The sequence below is a fragment of the Chelonoidis abingdonii genome, chromosome 20 (genome assembly GCF_003597395.2).
Source record: "Chelonoidis abingdonii isolate Lonesome George chromosome 20, CheloAbing_2.0, whole genome shotgun sequence".
NCBI classification, from domain to species: Eukaryota; Metazoa; Chordata; order Testudines; family Testudinidae; genus Chelonoidis; species Chelonoidis abingdonii.
Genome location: NC_133788.1, coordinates 19,712,942 through 19,738,031, shown reverse-complemented (window position 1 = coordinate 19,738,031; position 25,090 = coordinate 19,712,942). Strand labels below are relative to the sequence as shown.

General features: G+C 42.4%; 2 protein-coding genes across 2 annotated transcripts; both read left to right on the top strand.

The window, feature by feature from the left end:
* Positions 1–558: 558 nt before the first annotated feature.
* Positions 559–12,036, top strand: PRR11 (proline rich 11). The gene is made up of 10 exons (XM_032784967.2): positions 559–633; positions 3,214–3,328; positions 3,806–3,959; positions 4,696–4,818; positions 6,644–6,880; positions 7,017–7,112; positions 9,216–9,328; positions 9,453–9,512; positions 9,598–9,694; positions 10,929–12,036. Exons 2-10 carry the CDS (start codon positions 3,219–3,221, stop codon positions 10,995–10,997), a joined length of 1,059 nt encoding a protein of 352 aa, XP_032640858.1. The 5' UTR covers positions 559–633; positions 3,214–3,218; the 3' UTR covers positions 10,998–12,036.
* Positions 12,037–12,709: 673 nt separating this feature from the next.
* SMG8 (SMG8 nonsense mediated mRNA decay factor) lies at positions 12,710–24,846 on the top strand. Its single transcript, XM_032784963.2, is given in 5 exon segments — positions 12,710–12,751; positions 12,754–14,452; positions 17,803–17,948; positions 19,288–20,163; positions 23,165–24,846. Coding segments are annotated over 5 exon segments (2,961 nt in total). The 3' UTR covers positions 23,363–24,846.
* The last annotated feature ends 244 nt before the right edge of the window (positions 24,847–25,090 follow it).

Sequence of the window (25,090 nt, the reverse complement as noted above, 5' to 3'; positions counted from 1 at the left end):
CGCCCATTGGACGGGGGAGGACGTGAACCCTGTTTATGACACGGATGCGGCCGTTGGTTGGGAGAAAAACTGCTCCATGTGATTGGTTAGAAAAGGAGAGCCGCGAATTATGACTGGCTGAGAGTGAATTCCAATTGTGATTGGTTGATATTGGAGCTCTACTATATAATTGGTAAAAGGGTTACCCCTGTTTTCTGATTGGTCTATTTCAGGGGGCGGGGGAACTATGCCTCTTTTTCGTTTACCTTGTCCACTGCTCTGTTATTAGCTTCTCCCCTCCCACTTTTTAATCTGATTGGTCTTTTGTAAAACAAACACTCTGGCACACTGATTGGTTAAGGTGAAACCCTTCCAACCAATCGAGAGGCATCTTTTCTTCGTGATGCGCAGGAGGTGCTTATAGCAGATGAGAGCTATGCTGGCATTGGTTCTTCTCCCCTCTCTCTCCTTATCATGTACACTCTTGGCGACGACTGGCTGGACCTGAATTCGCTGTAACCAATCAGAGCTTGGATAGCTCAGGGCGGGTGTCGGGCTCCGTGGGAGGCAGAAGAGAGCGGGGTTGCGATTGGCTTAGGGTGGTTGGTGTAGCGATTTTTGAATTGCAGGGCGGTTGCTTGGACCGATGAGCAGGTAAGTAAGTGAAGGAGGGGGCGAGCTGACTGGTCACCCTCCCCCACCCGGGTGGCTGAGGTACAAGGGTGGGTAGTGAAGGGGGTCAAAGCGTGGGGGGGAGGGCTATGGGGAAAGCTTGAGGGCGTTGGGAGGCTCCCAGAGTGATGCGTGCCCTGCTAGGCTGGTGGGTATCATGCCGCGGGGAGGCAGTGCAGTCTGGGGACCTACTTATCTGTTATCTACCGTCTCAGGGCCCGGGTGCTAGACACATACACAGGGGAACCGCAGAGTTATGACCTGGCCAGTCAAGCACATGCCTCATTTGGAATCAAAAATACACGATCAGGCAGCAGCGACCCCCCACCCCACCCCCCAAAAAAGCAGGAGCAGCAAATACAGGGCCATACTGTGCTAAATGTAAACTACTAAAAAAATAAAGGGAAAGCAGCCTTTTTCTTCTGCATACTGAAGTTTCAAAGCTGTATTAAGTCAACGATCAGCTTTAAACATTTGAAAGAGCCACCATAACATTTTGTTCGGAGTTATGAATGACCTCCATTCTCCAGGTGTTCATAGCTTTGAGGTTCTACTGTACAGAGTAAGGCATGGAGCCTGCCTCTAACTAGGCAAGCTGAACAAAGGGTGGGAGAAAAGAAGGATTTTATTTTCATTTTACAGCTGGAAAAATTGAACCCCGTGTAAGCACCAGTCTGGCATCTTAACCACAATAAAATTCTTCTCTAACTTGAAGCTGAGAGGAGACTGGCTGCCACGTGAATAGTCATACTAGTTGTAATAATAGCCATGTTATTGTGGGACCTCTTGCTGCAAAGGGTCCCAAATTGCTTTGCAGATCCCCATACATACACTAGACCAGGGGTGGGCAAACTTTTTGGCCTGAGGGCTACATCGGGATTCCAAAATTGTATGGAGGGCCGGGTAAGGAAGGCTATGCCTCCCCAAACAGCCTGCTCCTTGCCCCCTATCTGCCCCCTCCCACTTCCTGCCCCCTGACTGCCCCGCTCAGAACTGCCAACCCATCCAACCCACCCTGCTCCTTGTCCCCTGACCGCCCCTATGTCTAATAAGCTGCAATATTTTGATAGCTCCAAAATTCCTCATTTAGAACATCATAAGAAACTGTACTCCGGTCTCTCATAACCTTTATGTGCAGTATAACTGTAGACGTGTCAGTCCCAAATACAGAAGCTGGTCCATTAAAAGTTATGACCTCACCCACCTTGTCTTTCTAAGAATCTTTACAAAAATTCAAACTAAAGGCATTCACTTGCCATAGCTAGCAGAAGCCAGGTAATCCTATTAGAGAACCTGTGCCTAAATTCTCTTATTTTAAAACAATTAAACTAAAAATATTAACATGCATGTTTGTTGGATGGAGGTGGGCTTTGCCTTAAGGGCACCAATTCAAATAAAAGTGTCTGTCAGTAGTGATTGGCAGTTCAACAAATAGCCATCAGGTGGGAATGGCTATGTATAATGAGTTGATATTTTTCAATCTGGTTTTCAGTAGAGAGGTATCCATGTTACAAAACCATTACCAGAACTGACACAATTAGGGACCTCTTGTTGGCATTCTCAGTAGAGAAGAGGAAGATTGAACAAGCCAAGGAGAATATACATCTTTCAAAACAGGCCTGTGCCATGAAGGACAAAGAGGTCACTCTTGGCACCCATGGAGTAAGCGGTGCATTTTACATAGGTCCTGGATATATTATATTTCCATATCTTGTGCAGAATTATATGATTTCCTCTACCAAATCTATGATTTGCCCCCTTTTCCCAATATTCCTTGTCAAAAATTCAATGGCATGGGATGGTTTAAAATGGGAGAGTTTAAAATGTCAGTTTCAACATCATTTTATCAGCTGTCTTAACATGTACAAACTCTCTCCAGGTGATCACAGAAATACTTTAAAAGCGGTAATAATTAATGTTTCTAAGCATTACTTCTGTTCAAACAAGACAATTTCAAATATCTTGAAGTGGGATTATTGACATGCATCCCTCATCTTTTCCAACTTCTTGCGGCTGCTCTGCTCTTTAATAAAAGCAGGATTATTCATAGATTCTAGGACTGGAAGGGACCTCAAGAAGTCATCAAGTCCAGTCCCCTCCCTCATGGCAGGACCAAATACTGTCTAGACCATCTAACGTACTCTTAAATATCTCCAGAGATGGAGATTCCAGAACCTTCCTAGGCAATTTATTCCAGTGTTTAACCACCCTGACAGTTAGGAACTTTTTTCTAATGTCCAATCTAAACCTCCCTTGCTGCAGTTTAAGCCCATTGCTTCTTGTTCTTAGATGCTAAGATGAACACGTTTTCTCCCTCCTCCTTATGACACTCTTTTAGATACCTGAAAACTTCTATCATGTCCCCTCTCAGTCTTCTCTTTTCCAGACTAAACAAACCTAATCCTTTCAGCCTTCCTTCATAAGTCATGTTCTCTAGACCTTTAATCATTCTGGTTGCTCTTCTCTGGACCCTCTCCAATTTCTTCACATCTTTCTTGAAATGCGGTGCCTATTATAAAATCTTGTAGAGTGATTGAACTACTCTTGAACTTGGCTCCCTAGAAATAATGGCAAAGTATAAGCAACGCCGGCGGAAGCTGCGGGCCCGAGCAAAACTTGTAATGAACAAGAAGGGAGATGTCACTAAACTGCAGTGCTTGAATCCTCTCCCTCAAAGGTAAGCTCACATTACATTTAGTTTTCTCATTAACCCAGTTCATAGGTCTGTTGGTAGTTCCAAAGAGTACACTGAATCATGGAAATTGGATGGAGGAGATTTGTTGAGTCCTATCTACGTCATGGCCTGACTGCTGCAGAATTGTTCCCTCTTGTACATCTTCCAGTGTCCTTTCTATCCAATCTAATTTTAAATACGTCAGGAAAGGGGGTTGGAAAAGAGTTATTACAAAATCTCAGTAATTGGAGCCTGAAGAAACCTATTGGGAAGATCTTATTCCTTTGCCAGGGCACGAATGTTCCGTACAGTGTAACACAAATTTTCCTATCATCCTGTTCCCTTGCATTGATGTTTACTCAAAACTCACCTGTTATATTGATACTTCTAAATGACCAACTGATTGACCACTGTTACATGTTTGGATGGCTAAAATGATTTATTGACTTGTAAAGTTAAATTTGAAATTTTCTTTCACAGGTTATTGGACGGTCTTCCTCCAAATCCCCCCCATAGCCAAAGTAGCACTTTCTCAGTCTGGCCATTAGTCCTCCCCAGTGTAAAGGATGCAGTAAGGCCCTTGGCAATGACAGCATCGTCTTTGTACTGGTGGTGCCAGAACAGTGTTGCACAGGTATATTTTCTAAATCTCTATTTCTGTCTGAGATTACCATTGTGCTGTGAGCATGTGTACTGCACCTAACTCCAAAAGAAAGGCGAAAATTCAATTGTAGTTATTGGAGAATCTATGTCTAGTGAAAAGTTTGGAAGGAATTATTAAGGTTCAAGTGGGGGGTATCTGCTGGGGGAATAGGTATGGTAAAAATGCCCAAAATTAAGGTGACATTGAGATTGTATGTGAAGTTGGAGACTTGAATGCAATATTTGGAGGATTTGCAATCACATAGGACCGAGCTTACAACTCTTAATAGCCTAGGAGATGTTAGTGCATGCCCCTTTTGGGTCAGACAAAAAACATACTATAGAGTTCAGAGTTAAAATCTGAAATCTTACTGAGCGTCTGCAGGACAACACCTTTCCAAAGAAATGTGGTCCATCTTTCGGTTCCTCGTGGTCTACCAGTTTGCAGCCATTTGTAACATTCAAACTTAGAAAATTGTAAGATGAGATCTTATGAATGTAGCAGGTCTGCTTTTCTGGTGTACTCTGATCAAAGGATGGGAAAAGAAAAAAATGACAGCAAATTTGAAATGGCCTATCCATGTTGTTTAATGCCACTGAATACAATCAGAAGAGTTTTCACTGACTTTCAATGTGATTTGTGCTCCCAAGTCACTTTGGTACTTTTGAAATTTCAGCCATTGTGTTTAACTCTGAAAATAGTCCTCTGGTTTCTTTGTGATGCCTAGAGTTTTGAAGTCATCAAAGACACCATATTTCCTTCACGACTCTACCTGCTGCAACTGAACATGCTGAAGCAACACGTGGAAAAGCTGGAAATTGAATTTTCCAGACTACAGGGAGTGATCCAGGTCAGTCACATGTTAGTATCATTAGCAGTGTGATTTTTCTCATATTTGCTAAGCTGGTGGTTTTCACTCTGGGGGTCCACAGACTATTCCTAAGATTTCTAACAGGGTTCGCATCTCCATTCAAAACTTTGTAGGGATCCACAAAAAGGTTTAATAACACTTGCCTAAGCTATTAAAGATCTGTGGTCAGTGATGGAGACTAAAAGTGTTTGTGCTATGTGTATGCTACTGAAGAGACACCATTATCTTTAAATCCAGTCAATTTGATAAATACTGTATTAAAAGTAGTCTTCAGGTTGTACATGTGTCCCTGAATCTCTCTGTCAGTGTTTGTGGCTTTACAACCAAACTTTCCTATTCTTCAAAGGTATCTTTTCTCTCCCCTACTACTGTGTGAAAGACCTGCTCAAAAAGGTTCAATAAGGCCCTGATCTGTCAGTGGGACTCTATGTGCCAAATTGATTCTACACACAGCAAAGCATTGTTAAATGCACAAAGTACACAAACTGGAAAAAATAGAGTAATGTTTTGCTCCATCTCTCCATCTTCCAATGGCTGAAGATGGTATATGCGACAATGGTAGATAAAATATTTAAAAAATAATAATTTATTTCTAAAAAGATCTTCACTGTGTTTTGGCTATAATGGCTGTTAGTAATTTTCTGTAGTAAAAGATGCTGTTGAAATGAAAGCTGCAGCCTTGTAACTTGCTCTATCCAGAGACCACTATGTCTTTATAGAGCTGCCACCAAATTTAGGTGGCTACACACAGGTTCAGGGAACTGGTGAAATGGAAGAAGTTGCAGGAGTGGGGTCTGAATCACTGGTTGAACTTCTCTGCCTTTTTAAAAATTCTCCAGCCCATAAGATTCCCTGATGACAAAGGAGCTATTATTATTATGGCCTAAATATTTCCCCTGATGATATTTAGTAGGATATAAATGGGTCACACACTACATATAAACAAAAGTAGGGAATGCTCTCTAAGTTTTGATGATCAAATGAATTTAGACAATGAAGCTTGTGCCCCCAAGTCACAGCGGTGTTCTTGAAAATCCCACCCCTAATATGGAATAGAATTGCTAGAGAAATGTATAAATTCAGGTTTGGAAATTATAGGGCCTGGGTAAATAAAAAATATCTTGCATTTCTTTAGCTCAGTGGATCTCACACTTATTTGATTGGGCCCCCCTTATTTGTAGTCATTTACCCTCCCCTTCCCCCAAAGTACATATACTGCCACCCAGCTCTGCAGGCGGAACAGAGAGCAGTGGCTGGGTGCCCAGCTTTGAGGCACAATAGGAGCAGACTTAGCACCCTTACTTCTGTGCTGCTGCTGCCACCCTGAGGCTGAGAGCCAGAGCCTTGCCCCACTAGGTGAGGGACTGGGGTTTGGAGGGGCTGAGCCCGGGCTGCCTCCTGGTGAGATATTGAGCAGGGGGAAAGAGACCCCGGGTGGCAGTGCTCCAGCTGTCACCTTTATCCCCACCTCCTGGGGTGCACAGCCCTTCTGCACGAGCCCCAGCCACCTGGGGCCGACTGCCAGAGCTCTTCAAAACACGAAAAGCACACTGGGTTGAGAACCACTGCTTTTGCACCTTTCATTGCAAATCACTTCATGTGCCCTGCGCATACAGCATCACTGAAATGCTGCCACTCTGAGGCTGGGAGGCAGCAGTTAGCCAGCTTGATGATCACTTCAGTAGCAGGCACAATCATGGGCCGGGCATCCTGGATCAATGGAACTCCATTCCCTAAACATTCCTATTCTTTAAACAGTTAATTTAATGTTCTTTATTTTGTCTTTTTTTTTTTTTCTCCTCAGATGAGTGGGACTGTTGTTAGTTCCTCAGAAAACTCTCCTTGCCAAAGATGTAATAAACCATTACTAGCTGTTCCTGTCTGTGCACAAATTGGGTTGGCAGACCCGGTATCTCTGCCTTCTGCAGGAGTGCTGCAACCTGCATCTGCTCTTCCACCTCCAGCACCTCCTCTTCCCCCACCACCACCACTATCTGCACCTTTACCACTCAAAAGGGGCAACAGCACAAAAGCACTTCAGGTAGGGAGTAATGGAATTATTGTATTTCTTCAGTTGGTCTTTGACGGATTTTGTTATGAAGTGAGGGAAATGTGTCTTATGAGAGCCACACAATTTGCTGATTTTACCCTTCGTTCCCACTTCCCCTTGTTTTCAGGCTACATCCGTAAAAGATGGGCCCATACAAATATCTCTCAAGGATCTCCTGAATGTGAAACTAAAGAAGACACAGAAGTACACAGAAAGAGACCAGGTAAACCAAAGGCCATGTATAACTGGATAGTGCTGTTCTGGGGCAAATCCTGCCTGCTATCAAACCAATGTCTTCCACTGTGTATTGGCAGGAGCCTCATGCAGCAGTTGTAGAACCCCTACATACTGGGTAGCCCGGCTCCATAGGGGCTCTGTGGACACTGGGGATCTGAGTGCAGGATTAATGGTTCTGCTGAGCAGACATACAACCTTTTCTCCCCTCAAGTCTGGAGCAGTAGCTGTGAAGCAACTCCTTTGCTTGAGTGTGAGGAAAGATTGCTCTCAGTGCGTAGTCCATTTGGTTGGACTGTGCACTATATCCAGGATTTGTGTCTTGAGGTTCTGTTCTAACAAAAATAATTCCTGGTTTCCCAGGACCGTATCAGAAACGTTTGCCACTAATGGCTAGGGCCCATGAAAAACACATTATGGACCGTGAAATCTGGTCTTTTGTATGCTTTTACCCTATACTATACATATTTCCCATGGGAGACCAGTGTTCAAATTGGAAGTCTTAACCTAAAAGAGAGTGAGTTGCAGTGGGGTCACAAGATTATTTTAGGGGGGTTGTGGTATTGCCACCCTTACTTTTGTGCTGCCTTTAGAGCTAGGCAGCCAGAGAGCAGTGGCTGTTGGCCAGGCGCCCAGCTCTGAAGGCAGTGCTCTGCCAGCAGCAGCGCAGAAGTAAGGGTGGCAATACCATACCATGCCACTCTTACTTCTGCGCTGCAACTGGTGGCGGCTCTCCCTTCAGAGCTGGGCTCCCGGCCAGCAGCCACCACTCTCCAGCTGCCCAGCGCAGAAGTAAAGGTAGGAGTACCGCAACCCCTCCTACAATAACCTTACAACCCCTGCCCCCCCCCCACTTCTTTTTGGGTCAGGACCCCTACAATTACAACACTGAAATTTCAGATTTAAATAGCTGAAATCATGAAATTTATGATTTTTTTAAATCTGATGACCATAAAATTGACCTAAATGGGCTGTGAATTTGGTAGGGCCCTACTAATGGCTAAATAAACAAACATTTGCTAAATCCAGAAACCTATATCCTTGTTCAGCCTCAGTTGGTGTACAGCTGTAGATCCAATGAAATCAGTGGGGGTTAGATGCCTAAATACCTTTTGAGAATCTGTGTTGTAGAGACCAGAATCATATTCCTGATCTTTCCTGGCTTCTGCAAAACGTCTCTTGTTCTCATTTAGAGCCATGCATTGAATTTTTCAGGCCACGTTTTTAACCAAGGCTAGTGCCTGTACTCTGGTTAGCTGAAAAATTGCATTTGACAGTTCAACTCGCAAACATTCTCCTAAAAATAAACTTAAGCAACACCTATTATTCCTGCCTCAAGGAATATTCCCTATTGAAGTGCTGAATATATGCTATGCCCTTTGATCTTTTCCATCTCATGTGTGTGATGTTGTTTTAAATAATTCATTCATATTCGTAGCTACTCTGTTCTTTTGCTTATGTTGCCCTTTATAGTTCTAGACAACACATTTTGGGGTAATGATGATAAATCCAATTAATAAAGTAGTTCAGTGAATACATTACGACAGATTTTAGAGATCAGCTAATCATAGTTAGCAGATCTATATAAACCTTCAGTGCGCTCTGCAGACATTGGATGAAATCCATCTCTTATGTAGAGTTCATTCAGAAACTTGAGTGGGCTCACACCAAAGTTGAATTTGGGCTCATCGACTGATTAATCCTATCTCCAAATTCGCAGTAAGATGTTTGAGTAAATATTGTTATCCTAACTTTGCAGATGGGGAATTTGAGGCAGAGGTGACTTGCCACAGAGAGAGCCAGGGTTAATGCATAGTGTGTTCCTTTTTAGTTTAGGGTAATAGCATCCAGCATTCCTGTAGCTTTCTGAATTTTAACCATATATGGATATTTCTCCTTGTACAATGTGTGCACTGGAGTCTTCTATAAAATGGCTATTTTTGTCTATGGTACATTAAATCTTAATGATGCAAAACAGCTGATGAGCCATAGTGCACTAAAAACATGCAGGGTATAAATATTAAATAGATTGTATGTTCTGTAGGGGCTTTTAAAATGTATTTTTGATAACATTTTTCTTTTTTAATTTTAGGGAGGATCACCAATGAAGAAGCACAGGGCATTAATTACAGTCTCAGATTTACAAAGTATTAATCTGAGACCTAAATTCAAGCTCCTGCCAGCTCCCATTACAAACCTCCTAATGTAAGGAACTTTCTACATTATTTGATGTCAAACAGGGAAAAGATGGTATATTTTCAGAATAATAATCAGCATTGATAGTACTTCAAAAATGTTGGTTTTAACATTTTGTTGTTTTTTTTATCAGCACTCCCAGCAAAAATCAAATAGACCTTAGAAAACATCTTAAGAAAGTCAATATTCAGAGGTAACTTTCTTTCTGTTTTCTTTTGTTTTTTAACTAATCAGAAATTTAAGAATAATGCCCCTTACCATTTTTATGATCTCTTCAGGAGTCCTGGTGGAACTCCATTAACTAACAAAGAGAACATGGAAACTGGCACAGGATTGACTCCAATAATGACACAGGCACTGAGGCGCAAATTTCAGGTAAGACTTTGTGTTTAAGTCTGTTTCTTGTTGCATAAAGTTTGGCTGGAGTTTTAAAAGCCCATTATAAGATATTGTTCCAAAATGTCATCTAGCTATATAGCTTGGCAGTGGGATGTGAACGCTTTTGGTGCCTCATGCAGCTGAGCCCATAATTACTACTACTTTTCATAACAACAAGAAGTAAGGTGGTACCTTAAAGACTAAAAGATTTATTTGGGCATAAGCTTTCATGGGTAAAAAACTCCTTTTTTTACTCACAAAAGCTTATGCCCAAATAAATGTGTAAGTCTTTAAGGTGCCACCAGACTCCCTGTTTTTTTTGTGGATACAGACTAACACGGCTACCCCCTGATACTTACTACTCATAATAGTGACACTTATCTCTAATAAAACTTTTCCCCCATAGATCTTAGTGGTTTATAAAGGAGGGTCATTATTCCCATTTTACAGATGAGAAAACAGCCATAGAAAGGTGATGTGATTTGACCAAGATCAGCCAGGAGGTCATGAGCAGAGCTGGGAGTAGAAGTCTGGTCTCCTGATACCCAGTCTACTGCCTCATGCTACCTACCACTTAGTTAATGTATATTCAATACTTTGAGAATATAAAGAATGCTAGAAGTGCTAAATATTATTCGTAGCGTACAAAACAAACTTGAATCTTGGAATTTAATTCAAAGCATAATCAAGTTCTCAAAATAGATGCACAGCAGGTGAGATTCTTCATCAATGTGGCCTCTGCATCCTCCTATGTGCAGAGTCTCCCCGTGTTCCCTTCTCCCTTAGAGTTCTTTTCTCAGAGGATTTTAAAATTTAGGAGGAGGAGCTGAGGTGATAGGAGTTGGATGGCACTTCTATAACTTTGATTGCAAACATTTGGGGCTCATGTGAGGTGGGGCTTATTTAGGGTGCTGCTTTCCAGATGTCTCTGAGGCTCACTGGTTGCAGGAGTACACCCCACAAGTGGGAATATGCAGAGGTTCTCAAAGACTATGACTGTTGTGGTGGTAGCAGCTTTTTGAGCACCAAAAATACCCAAAAAACAATAAGCTAAAAATAAGACTGCTGCTGACACTGGAAAGAAACTGAGGATTAAAAATGTTATACATGTTAGGAATCCTCTTGGACTAGTGTTCACTTACACTTAGGATGCGATGAATAAGAATTACCCACTAGTAAGTATGTAATTGTTACTGAAATCTAAATTCTAACTTGGTTCTTATTTTAACAGATGGCTCACCCGAAGACTCCCTCTCCAGCTCGGTTACGTACTGCAAGCAGCTTTGATGAACAGAACTAGATCTGTGCTGCAATATTTTTATGTCAGTTGAGGGTCAGGTAGCTACTTGTCTAACCCCAATTTTATATCACTAAGGGGTAAAGAATTTGTTCTTTTAAGTAAGTTTAGCCCAGATAAAAAGTGCCATTTTGATGGTCCCAAGAGGGAAGTCTTCTATCCACAGAAAGTACAGCCTTCCCCAGAATGTCCTAATGTGTCTCAGTCTTCATATTGGGGTACCTCTTCAAATGATGAGAAGAGAATGAAGTCTCTTTGGTCCGTTGGAACATTGACTTCTTCTGAAACTTCCAAAAGTGTTGTCTTTTTGTGATATAGATGCATATGTACGAGGAAGTAATTTAAATTTAACATTGCTTGTCTTACATTTTTTTAAAGATGACTTTGGCAATATTTGTTATGTTAGAGGAAAAAAATTCAAAAGAGGAAAGTAATTTAAGACTCCAATGTTTCCTGTAACAAATAGGCTTGCAAAACTTATTATAAATAATAGCTTTGTGGCTCAGTAAGAAAGTATTATTACAGTTTTCCAGCATATACCATTTTGGCTTGTGTTTAAATTAACATATCCAACTTGAGACAACACTGTTTAGTGTTTAGAGCCAGGGGACTGGAAGTAAGGAACCGGTAAGTTCCTGGCTTTCCCACTGACTTGCTATGTGACCTTGAGCATGGTCACTAAATGTGTCTCAGTTTCCCCATCTGCAAAATTTGGCTTATGATACTGACCTCACAGGAAGGTTGTGATAATTAACTAATAATATTAATGAAATGCTTCAAAATGGAAAGCTCAGAGGTCCTAACTGGTGTTTTAGGAATGGAATGAACATGCTTGGTTCCTAAACAAATATATAGTTACTATAAGCCACCTTAAACTCCTACTGCCAATATCCAGTCTTGCTTATTCTAATTATTACATGTTTACACTGCATATTTTCCACTAGTGATTACACATTTCCTATTTTATTAACTTGAAACTAAACCACTAAAATAGCCCTGATCATTCTTTTATATATAAAAATAAACATGAATGTTGACAGGCTGGAGTTTATTTCCTTTTAATTGAATATGCAAACATAGGTGCTAGAACTAGCGGTGCTGCAGGATCCCCTGGCTTGAAGTTGTTTCTATTATATGCAAGATTTAGAGTTTGGTTTAATGGCTCTCAGCACCCTCACTAGAAAAATTGTTCCAGCACCCCTGTATGCAAAGCTTCGAGGGGGAATGAGCTGGAACAAGTGGGAATTCCACTTGATGTTGCTTCTGCAAGTTGCAGTAGAAAGAGCCATTAGGTCCGTTGCTCAGTTCCATAACCTAGAAAGGTCACACCACTGCCCCCTGGAAGGGCTACAGTACTAGTTAATTGTTTGCAGGATGGTTTTAGAAGTTGGGTTCCCACAGGTACATATTTCCTCTAGATTGTGGGTGAGTTGAAGGAGAGTTGCTGGGTGCAAGTCTCCTGGCATAGTCTCCCTCCTCGTGGTGCTCCTGTTTGATTGGGGATAACGAGTTTACTAACTGAACCTCTTCTTCTCTAGTTTCCCCCATTATCTTCTTTCCCTCTCTCCTCACCCACTCAACCTAACAACCCACGTGGCTCAGGGAGCCGAGTCTGAGGGCAGCTTCGCTCTTACCGCTCAGCACCGCCCAGAGTTGTGAGCATGCGCAGTAACACGGTGGCTTCTGGACTTACCGCGCATGCTGTGCTGTGGCGCATGCCCAGTAGCTCCGAAGGAAGTTTGGCCCATTGGGGTGCTGCGCCGCCGCGGCGATGACTGTGCCGGTGAGTCTGCGGGAGCTGCTGCTGGCTGGGGGGGGTGGCGCAGAGGGGGGCGGCGGGACGGGCGCCCCCGCCCCCGGCGAGGAGGAGGTGTGCGTGGTGGGCATCTTCGGCAAGACGGCCCTGCAGCTGTGCTCCGAGAAGGCGGCGCTGGTGAGCACCGTGTGCGACCGGCAGGTCTTCCCCCTCTTCCAGCGGGAGAGCGCGGGGCCGGGCGGGGCCGAGCCCAGGGATGGCGGGGAGCCCGCGGCCGGAGATGGGGAGCCCGCTGCCCAGGACTACAACCTGCTGCAGGCCTACTACAGCCAGGAGAGCAAGGTGCTGTACCTGGTGCTCACCTCCATCTGCGACACCCCCCAGCTGCTGCAGGCCTGCAGGGGCCTCAGCGCCGGGGACGCCAGGGTGCCGGGGCTCGGCCACCCCCCTGGCGCCCCGCTACCCCATGCCGAGGCCCATGAGTTCTGGAAGCACCAGGAGAAGCTGCACTGCCTGAGCCTCCTCTACCTCTTCTCCGTCTGCCACATCCTGCTGATGGTGCACCCCACCTGCTCCTTCGACATCACGTATGACCGTGTCTTCAGGGCCCTGGATGGGCTGAGGCAGAAGGTGCTGCCCTCCCTCAAGGCTGCCATCAAGGACTGCCCGATTGGCAAGGAGTGGAAGCTCAACTGCAGGCCGTGCCCACCCCGCCTCCTCTTCCTCTTCCAGCTTAATGGGGCCCTCAAGGTGGACCCCCCACCAGGCAGGGGGCAAGACCTCTGCGGCCAGCTGGAGAAGCCCCCACCCAAGAAGCATTCACCCAAGAGGAGGTTGCAGCATGCTCTGGAGGACCAGATCTACCGCATCTTCCGTAAGAGTCGGGTGCTGACCAACCAGAGCATCAACTGCCTTTTCACTGTGCCTGCTAACCAGGCCTTTGTCTACATTGTGGCTGGTGGGGCCCAGGATGGAGAGGACCCGGTGGCCATGCTGCTGGAGCAGCTCAGGAGCAACTGCACAATGAAAGAGACAGATTCCTTGCTGGCACCCACCTTGGCGGGGCTCAGGAAATATCAGATGATGAGACATGGCAGGCAGCAGCTATCCTTCCATGTTGAGAGTAGCAGTAGCAGCTCCAGCTCCTCTGGGCAGTTGGTGGACTGCACTCTGAAGGAGTTCCTGTGGCAACATGTGGAGCTGGTGCTAAGCAAGAAAGGCTTTGATGATAGTGTGGGGAGAAACCCTCAGCCCTCTCACTTTGAGCTTCCTACATATCAGAAGTGGGTTGCTGCAGCTCAGAAATTGTATGAAGTGGCTATTGAGGGGAAAGATGATGACCCAGCTTCCCTCACTGGGGAACTGACCTCCAAAATCATGGGAAGCATCAAAGTCTTGGAGGGGTACCTAGATATAGACACCAAGTTTTCTGAAAATCGTTGCCAAAAGGCTCTCCCCATGGCTCACAGTGCCTACCAGTCCAACCTGCCACACAATTACACTATGACAGTTCATAAGAATCAGCTGGCACAAGCCTTGCGTGTGTACAGCCAGCATGCCCGGGGACCAGCCTTTCACAAGTATGCCATGCAACTTCATGAAGACTGTTACAAGTTCTGGAGCAACGGGCATCAGCTGTGTGAGGAGCGAAGTTTAACTGATCAGCACTGTGTGCATAAATTTCACTTACTCCCAAAATCAGGTAACTAAGCTCAGTTGCATTAGGATCCTTTTGCAGTTTACGTTTACAAGTTTTAAACCATAAAATGTTTTCCTATTTGACTGGCCACTGAATTTTAAAACTGGCTTTATTTTAAAAGAAATACTGTTAGATACAGTAGATCATAGACTCTAAAAATAGGTCTTGTGTCTAATGTTAATGTTTATGAAAAGTGCAGGAATGGTGGGTTTAGATCCCATTTCTCTGTTCATTGAAGGATAGTTATAGCAAAGGCTGTGTTGCAGCATTCCTTTAATTACCCCTACTGGTATGCCCACTCCTGATTGGCAGTGACCACTCCCAGGAATTGAAAATAGTTGCGTTTCCATGGTCAGTTCAGTCCTTGCTGTCTGTGCAGAGACTACCAGTTGTGGTGGTGTGTGCGATGTGTATATGTGGGATGGGACCACCAGACTCATTTCATAAAGGACAGAAAACAGTAATCAGATGGTGGTAACAGGTGTATTAGAACTAGTAATCTAGAGGTTAAAGGCTCCATACCCTATTCTCAGTCCCTGTGTCATCACTTCCCCCCAGTGTAACTTTGGTTTAGAACACCTCCCCCTCAAAACAAACAAAAAAACAAAAAAAACTAATTGCTACTTGGTGTGAATAAGGGTTGCAGGATTGGGCTCATTATTAATTACTTGGGTTCTCTCCATGCTAGTTGGACATATATTCTTAGAATCATAGAATATCAAGGTTGGAACGGACCTCAGGAGATCATCTAGTCCAACCCCCTGCTCAAAGCAGGACCAATCCCCAACTAAATCATCCCAGCCAGGGCTTTATCAAGCCTGACCTTAAAAACCTCTAAGGAAGGTGTGGTAAACGTCTGTCCCAGATCTGGACTTTAGCGTACAAAATCTGAGTGTTTACTGTGAATCTCCCCCAAGCTTATACCCAGCTTGGATTTTATCTCGCTGCCACCAACTAGGACTATTTTAGGGTTCCTAGTTACCCGAGTCACCCCAACCTTTCCCGGGGGACCCCAAGACCGAACCCTGGTCTCCCTATCTCAACGGGAAAACAAGCTCCTCCCCCTTGTCTCTCGTTATCTGCTCCCCGCTTCCCCCACCTTTCCCTGGGTGAGCCTGGGTGATGCAGTACTTAACTCCTTGAAGGCAAAACAAAGAGGGAAATCACCCTCCCCCTGAGGCGATGCATTCAAATCTAGTAAAGCTAATATAAGAGATTTTCCACCCCCCCTTCCTGTAGCCTCACCGGGAAAACCCAAAAACCTCAGCCAGGTTTTAAAAAAAGACTTATATAAAAAGAAAGAAAATACAAAACAATATTACTGCATTAAGAGATCAATACAGGCTCTTGCTTATAAGAAAATATGAAAAACAGTCTGATTTAAAAGAGCCAAATTAAAACCAGTCCAGCACATCAACACACTTGTAAATACAACACAAAGCATATAACAGCCTATTTGCCTTGTGGCTTTGTACTCACACTTGTAGGAAAATATTAGAAAAGAAATAGAGTTAGCAGAAAAGATGTTTCCTCCATAGCTGGGAAAACAAAAGACCTAGAGTACACAATTCCCGCCCCTGACTTTTAAAAAATCCAGTTCTCTGATTGGTCCTCTGGTCAGTGTTTGGTTCCCTTTGTTCACCCTTTACAGGCAAAGAAAATTAACCTTACCTATCTACTTATGACAGAAGGAGATTCTACACCTCCCCTAGATAACCCATCCGTGCTTTACCCCCTCTTAGTGAGAGAGTTTTTTCTAGTATCAACCTAAATCTCCCCTACTGCAATTTGAGACCATTACTTCCTTGTTCGTCATCTGCTGCCACTGAGAACAGTCTAAATCCATCCTCTTTGGAACCCCCTTTCAGGTAGTTGAAAGCAGCTTCACAATCCCTGCTCATTCTTCTCTTCTGGCAGATAAACAATCCCAGTTCCCTCAGCCTCTTCTCATAAGTCATGTGCTCCAGCCCCCTAATCATTTTTGTTGCCCTCTGCTGGACTCTTTCCAATTTTTCCACATCTTGTAGTGTGAGGCCCAAAACTGGACACACTACTCCAGATGAGGCCTCACCAATGTTGAATAGAGGGGAATGATCAAGTCCCTTGATCTGCTGGCAATGCCCCTACTTATACAGCCCAAAATGCCCTTAGCCTTCTTGGCAACAAGGATACACTGTTGACTCATATCCAGCTTAGAAAGATGGTTTCCTAGGGAGGTGCAAATGCTATTTTAAAATAGAACCTTACTGTGCAAGGAATAGAAGTTGCAGGGAATATATATAAATAGCCAGAAGAACTATTTGTCCTTTCAAGCAAGAACTGGTAAGTGTCATGGTTAAGGTCTAGGTGCACCTTTGACCTGTCTGAGTGCATCCCCTCACGTGTGTGTTCTCTTGCTTTCACCTGGTAAAAGGACAACACAATTGTCACACTCTTAGATCTGGTCACTGGGCTACAGCACCCATGATTACTCTGCAGGCCTGACTGAGCACCAGTGCTTAACACAGTGACCCAAAACAGGCTCTTCAAAAAAACATATTGTTTTATCTTAACAGTAGGAACAAGGCATAACAAGAAAAAAGGATTTCAACACAATAAAAGGTCTATATGCAAATTTGCCTTACTTAAAGGTTTAGTAGTCCTAGTTAATCCCTGACCCCTTTGCCTCTAGGGACTGGGGTTCAGTCTACTCCCTAGCAGTCTTTGCCTCACTTTTTCCTATCTTTCAGGGACCATCTTATCCATCCAAACTTAATTGTTCCAGTTTCCTCTGCTTGGATCCCCCTATGGGGACTCCCAAGCCAGATTGTTGAAATCAGCTTGGTCAGAGGTAAAATTTAAAGTAAATAGTAGTTGCATTGTCTTTTAAAGGCAGCAAAGAGTCCTGTGGCACCTTATAGACTAATAGACGTTTGTTAGTCTATAAGATGCCACAGGACTCTTTGCTGCTTTTACAGATACAGACTAATACGGCCACCTCTCTGATAATTGTCTTTTAAGTATTGATAAATGGGGGACTATCTATCCTCTGCTTAAATTAACCCCTTGCAGTCATATAGCAAACGCAATAACAATCAAATGGTGGAACATAAATTATCAGATAGCAGCTCCACATCCTGCAGAATAAACAATTGGCAAGAAAGGCAGCTCAGTGTGTACAAAGGGCCTTTGTAACTGATTGGATAACACACACAAGGAAGGGGAAGTTGCATGATAATTTGGCAATTTTGGAAAGTAATTTGGGGGGAAGTATGAGAGATCATTGCAGAAGAGGGTTGAAGATAGCCAAATGATACAAGTATCTCTCCAGCTGGGGTGAAGCAAATACCAATTAATCTTGTTACTTTTTTCAGGGGAAAAACCAGAGCCAGATAGAAACCCTCCAGTGTTGTATCACAATAGCCGGGCTCGCTCCACTGGTGCCTGTAACTGTGGGAGGAAACAAGCACCCCGGGATGATCCCTTTGATATCAAAGCAGCCAATTATGACTTCTATCAGGTAATCATTAGCTTTCCTTTTTTGCTTCAAAGGAAAATATTATTTATTAAGCCATAGCTATGCTTGTACTGTACAAACAAGACACAGCTTATCCTGAAGAGTCCAAAGAAAAAGTTAAGAGGTGACTTGATTGTGGTCTATAAATGCCTATGGGAGGGAAGAGAAAAAGTGATTGGAAGTGGAAGCTAGCCAAATTCCAACTAGAAATTAGGTGCACATTTTTAATAGCAAGGGGTAATTAACCATTGGAATAATTTGCCTGGGGGCATGGTGGATCCTCCCTCATTTGACACCTGTAAATCAAGACTGGGATATCTGTCTAAATATATGTTTTATAGTTTTAACAGAAGTTATGGGCTTGATGCAGGAATTACTGAGTGAGATTCTGTGTCCTGTGTTATCCAGGAGATGAGGCTAGCTGATCATAATGGTCCCTTCAGGCTTCAAAATCAGAGCCTAGGTCTGAGACAGACAAAACAGTGCAGACACAACTAGTACCTAGTGTTCCAATAAGAGTTAAGCTAGCATGGGAGTACTGCACAGCCTTTTTTAAAATGGTCTTTGCATTAGTTTGTTTTAAGGAGGGATTTGATGGAAAAAAATGAGTCCTCTGACCACAAGGAGAGAGAGAGAGACCTAAATGAAAAGGGGGCATGGGAGAAAGAAGGGAGTTTTAGGCTATTTAAATATTACTTTTTTCTTACCCTGCTCCTGTAAGAGCCAAGCAGCTTTTACTCCTATTGCCTTAACAACAGTTGAGTACTCAGTACCTTGCAGGATCAGACCCAAGCCATCTGAATAGCTTGGTGAACAACTGTTCTTTTTCCATGAAAGCAGTAAAGTATGGGCTTTTCTACAGTCACAGATTTGTACCACTTTGACTATACTAGGATAGTTAAAGCAGTACTACTCCATACCTGCCAGTCAGGGGTTCAGCAATAATAGTGTTGAGGTGCTTATATTGGTGTACCTTATAAGGGAAAGTGTCAGGCACTTTTATACCAATATAACTGCATCCTCACTACGGATTGCACTGATCTTTATCTGTTTGTGTAGAAAATCATACCCCTAACCAAAATAGTTATGCTAGTACAAAAACAGTGTGTGGCCCAGGCCTAAGCATAACAGTTATGTGCATAGTGTCTGTAGTTCATTCAGAAGTGCACTGGTTCCCACTTCACCAAAAGAGAGCCTCTAAATATTTGCTTGAGGCTAGATTGCATTGCCTTGTTAATACTAAGCTTATTATATTAAACTGCATTCCGTTATTTTTGTGATTCAGAGCTATGTGAACATTGAGACTACAGATGACAAGTTAACTGTGTTCCATTTTTCACAGCTGCTGGAAGAGAAATGTTGTGGGAAACTGGACCACATCAACTTCCCGATATTTCAGCCGAGTACACCTGATCCAGCACCGGCCAAGGATGAGTCCTCACCTGCCCTTCCAGAAGGAGAAGCTGAGAAACTTAAAGAAAAAGAGCCTGAAACCCAGGGAGAGAGCACCAGCCTGAGCTTAGCCCTTAGTTTGGGTCAATCAACGGATAGCCTGGGCACCTACCCAGCTGATCCTCAAGGTGGAGGAGACAATGCAGAGGCTCACGGGCAAGCGTCAGAGTCTAAAAGCGAGAAGAGGCCAAGCTTGGTAGATCGCCAGGCATCCACTGTTGAGTATCTTCCTGGCATGCTCCATTCTAATTGCCCTAAGGGCCTTCTTCCCAAATTCTCTAGCTGGTCACTGGTCAAACTTGGCCCTGCTAAGGCTTATAACTTCCACACAGGCTTAGACCAACAGGGCTTCATCCCAGGAACAAACTACTTAATGCCTTGGGACATTGTCATCAGGACAAGAGCTGAAGATGAGGGAGATCTAGACACTAATTCCTGGCCTGCTCCTAATAAAGCTGTTCCTGGGAAACGAAGTGCAGTTGTAATAGGAAGAGGAAGAAGAAGAGATGACATAGCTCGAGCCTTTGTTGGATTTGAGTATGAAGACGCCCGTGGTCGGAGGTTCATGTGTTCAGGGCCTGAGAAAGTCATGAAGGTGATGGGAGGTGGGCCAAAAGAATCTGCTATAAAAGCCCTTAATTCTGATATGCCCTTATACATCCTCTCATCAACTCAGGGACGAGGACTTAAACCATATTATGCTCAGTTTATAAGACTCTTTGTTGTGGTGCCAGATGCTCCACTGCAGATAATACTGACACCTCAGGTAAGAAAGCTATCTGTAAGTGACTGTAGGAACTGCAAAATGTAACTCTTGAAAAGTGTATTCACAACACTTATTGTGGGACACACAAAGGAATGTAGGCTCCTTCATCATTGGAGTAGATAGGTATCTCTCCATATATATATATATATATATATATATATATGATTATCTCATAGAGCTGGAAGGGACCCTGAAAGGTCATTGAGTCCAACCCCCTGCCTTCACTAGCAGGACCAAGTACTGATTTTGCCCCAAATCCCTAAGTGGCCCCCTGAGGGACTGAACTCACAACACTGGGTTTAGCAAGCCAGTGCTCGAACCACTGAGCTATCCCTCCCCCCAGCCTGAACCAGGATTTAATTACAGACACTCCCTGTTCCAGAATGCCTTGTGTAAGTTGAATTTTGTGTAAGTCAGGAATGTATACCTGACAATTACGCCCACCTCCACCCTAAAAAAAAACAACACGGAACTTTTTCTGTAAGTGCAGATTTGCGCAAGTCAGGTTTGCGTAACCCAGGGAGCATCTGTAATGTTCTTTAGGTCAATCCAACTTGGTGCTGGCCAAAAGTTGTTGGATTGTTGCCACTAAAGCCATTTCTCATAGGCCAGTTTTAGTTCAGAAATTCTCAGCAGACAGACGACATGTAAACCACCACCTCATTGGGAATGCTCCTTGATATTTTCAGCCAAGGACTGAATGGGGAATGAAGATAAGTCTCTTCTCATTCTTTAGGGAGAGTCCCCACAGATCAGGTTTGAGTACAGTGGCGGTGTGGGGAAGTTTGCTGTGTAGTTGCAAATGCTATACATGTTCTGTAAACAAATATTTCTTCAGTCACCAAGGCTGTTATGACTTTAGCACTTGTTGGCATAACTTGCTTCTTAATGCACATTTTATCACAGATGACATAGTGGGGTTCCAATAGGTTGAAAAGACATTTTAAATAGTATGCCACAAAAAATGCATGAGAATAACCTGCCTTTTTGAATGGGAACATAAATTAAAAATTAAAATGTCTTCACAGAAAAATGGTGATTCATGGCTAAGTTGGATTTTTATCTTCAGTTCTCTGAACTCTAGGGACAGAGAATCTATAGACTGAAAAAGATGTAATTTTCATCTATTTCTAGATGCTGGGAAAAGGAAATTGATATTTGAAATTGATATATGTGCCCACTTATTTTTTTTTTTTTTTTTAAATGAAATATGAACAAGTTGTGTTTTCCAATAGTACTCTGTCATGGAATAATCTTATCATTTATATAGCACTTGGTAAAATTTGGCAAAATTTCATTTGTTGGTACCGAAAGTAAATAATACAGCATCATTGAAATGTAGCCAAGCACACAGTATGTTTATATCAGTTGTGGGGAGAAACCATCTACTCCCCTAAAGTGCCTGGACCATTCATATACCCATGTTCAAAAGAGATGAATTCAAACTTGAACAGAAAAGTGCTACTAGAATGATCTGGGAGTGGGAAGCCTATATCATATGAGGAGACTAAAAAGTGTCTTGTTTAGTCTAGCACAGGGTTAGGCAACATATGGCATGGGTGCCGAAGGTGGCACACAAGCTGATTTTCAGTGGCACTCACACTGCCCAGGTCCTGACCACTAGTCCAGGGGGCTCTGCATTTTAATTTAATTTTAAATGAAGCTTCTTAAACATGTTAAAAACCTTATTTACATTACATAGAACAATAGTTTAGTTATATATTATAGACTTATAGAAAGAGACCTTCTAAATATGTTAAAATGTATTACTGGCAGGCAGAACCTTAAATTAGAGTGAATAAATGAAAACTCAGCACACCGCTTCTGAAAGGTTGCCTATCCCTGGTCTAGCAAAACAAAGGCTGAGAGGAAATATTGCTGTATATAAATGCATTGGGCATGGGCATCAGGGATGGAGAAGAGCTATTTGAGAGAGAGAGGTTGGAAATTTAGAAGATTTCTGATCAGAGGAGTGAGGTCCTAGAGAACAGCCTTCCAATAGGAGTAATGGAGGCAAACAACCTATCTAATTTTAAGATGAAGCTTGATAAGTTTAAGAACAGAATTGTATGACTGATTTGCCTGTGATAGCAAGGGACTGGACTCAGTCTCTCAAGAGGTCCCTTCCAGTGCTATGTTCCTACATAGCAAACAGCCTGGTTTAGAGAAGATCTTAAAGACCCACATACTAAATTTTTTTGTTTTGCAAGTTCAAGCAGGAGTAGTAATGATTAAAGCTACACACAGCAGTGAAATGGCACCATTCACTTCAGTGGTTAAGATTCAGTTTTGTAGTCTACCTTTCAGATTCGCATTTAACTTCCATGAGTTTTGCCTGTGTATGAGCTGCAAGATCAGACTCTAATGGTGATATTTCAAAATTCCCCTTTAGGGATGAATGTGGATGAAATGGCAAGGAAAAAGCTAAATCAACTAGTGATACTTATGCCCATAAGTGATATGATTTCTAAGGCCCTTGTCCACCCTGTGAAAATCTAATATACTGAAGGAAAAAATTACACCATATCAGTTCTTGACCTGATTAAGACACCGCTCAGTCTTCTAGTACAGTTGATGACAAACAATATTTTAAGTGCTCTTGATTCATGTTACAGTTCTGAAAAATCCAAGCTGGTAGAACAATTTGAGTCACAGTTGAAACAATTTAGTCTTGTCAGCACTACAGAGATGCAACTGTGTCCCTAAATGTAGATTTTTTTGTTTTTGATAGTGTGAGACAGGGACTTAGCAGATTTGGCATCAGATCACTATCTTAAGTTCAGCATGTTGATTACACTGGGATTTGAAACTTATTTCCTTTCTGGCAAGAACAGCATTTAAACACTGTCTTCTAAAAATGCGCTAAAGTGGCTTCAAACCTCATTTTAGTAGGGACTTAATAGACCCTTGTGGATTTAGTTATTTGAGAGGGTTCTATTCCAATAGTTTGCTAATTTTATCTTTTAAAGCACTTAACGTATTTCCTACTGTTTTATTTCAGGTTCAACCAGGGCCTCCGCCTTGCCCTGTATTTTACCCTGAGAAACAGGAAATAACCCTCCCGCCTGATGGACTGTGGGTGCTGCGATTCCCTTATGCTTATGTGACAGAACGTGGACCCTGTTTTCCTCCTAAAGAAAACCAGCAGTTAATGAGTTATAAGGTTGTTCGAGGAATACTAAAAGCCATTACACAATAAGAATTATTCTGGTACGTTAGTCCTGGTTTCAGATGACTTGTTTTCTCAATCCAAATTATGGATTTTGATTCCTGACTGTTGATACTTAAACAGTAATCACTGCTTGGTATAGTGAAACCACTGCATGTAAAGTGAATAGGGTCCAGATTCAGAATAAAGATCTGAGTATCAAAGTGGAGAAAGGAACATGGCAACTTTCTCTGTTTACCTATTCAGTTTTCATGTGTAGAAACCAGCAACTTTTAATTTATCTTTATATGTATGAGCCTGTGTCCCTACATGTTTTGATGAGTCAACTCCTTGTCCCTAATTACATATTTAGGAACTTGTATTAAAATTACCCCTGCTTGGAATCAAGCTGTTACTTTTCAGATGGAGACAGCGAGAAGAGAACCTTTTTCTCTCTCTCTAACCTGCCTTTTTAAATCAAAAATATGGACTCTTATTGTGTTAGCAGAAACTTTGTATTTGAGTTTTTAAAATGTTATTACAGACATCTTTAGTCATTTTTGGATTTGTCTTCTCAATTCCATCAGAGCCAGGAACCCTATTCATTCAGGTCAGACACATTTTTAAAAAAACAATTTAAAAATGTCTACATTTGTGAATCAGACAACCAGATCTTGTTTTTGAAAATTATCTATCCAGTGCCATAGCTGTGGCCATAAGAAATGAGCTCCTATGCCAGAGTCAAGGTTAGGTGTGCTTAAAAAAAAAAAAAAAAAAAAAAAGACAAAATACTGACAACTTAAACCCATTCTAAAACTAGTTTAAAAATAAAAAATAAACAAAAAAGCCCCAGTAGCATATAACAAAAGGTTAGAATGTCTCCCAGTTTCTCTACTATGGCAATTAAAGCACAGAACTGGAATTGTGATAAGTGGGTTCTTTTCCCTTCTAATTATTTACCATGTAAAGTCAATTACTTCATTTTCTGAACTATAAGATGTGGATAATACCTCCCTTGCTTCTTGATGGCTGCTATGTGACTTAATGCATGAAAGTTTAGAAAGTGCTTTGAGATCCTGGAGCAGAAGACTTAAGGAGGAGTCAGATTACTAAATTGTTCAAACTTCTTCGTATAGCAATTGAATAGAGAAACATCAGTTAGTGAAGAAGAATTTGCATACACAAACTGAAATGATGTTTAAACTGTTACTGGAAGCAGAGGAAAATTCCGCTGGAACCCAAAACAGCTGATAACAGTTGATGGTGTTTGTAAAATGCCTAACAAATATTATATGTGAAAGGCACTTATGTACAAGAATACAGTTGTAGAGTGATTAGAGCAGCTGGCCCACTGGAAGGCTCTTCCATCTCAAATAACTCGGAAGTGAATGGCTTGGTTTTCAGAGGGTCAGTCTCATAGTCAGATTGTGTATATGCTGTCATTGATCATAAATTACTGAACTTTAAAGAAAGGTAATCTTTTATTTGAGGAAAAATATGGAGTGGAAATATCAAGGATAAAATGGTGCAGATTATGTTGTCTCTGTGGAATAATTTATTTAGCAAGAGTTTGCTATGATTGATAAACTCATAAATGATCAGTACATGAAGACTGGGTTTAGTGAAGTTTTACACACATTAAATGGCCAAATGCAGCTTGCTTCCAATTCAAGCAAAAGTACAATTGATTTTTCCTTAATACTAAACTCTTAATTTCCCATCCAGTCTCTATTAATTTTAAATGTCTAATTGTCTAAAATCTATTAGACTTTTGGATCT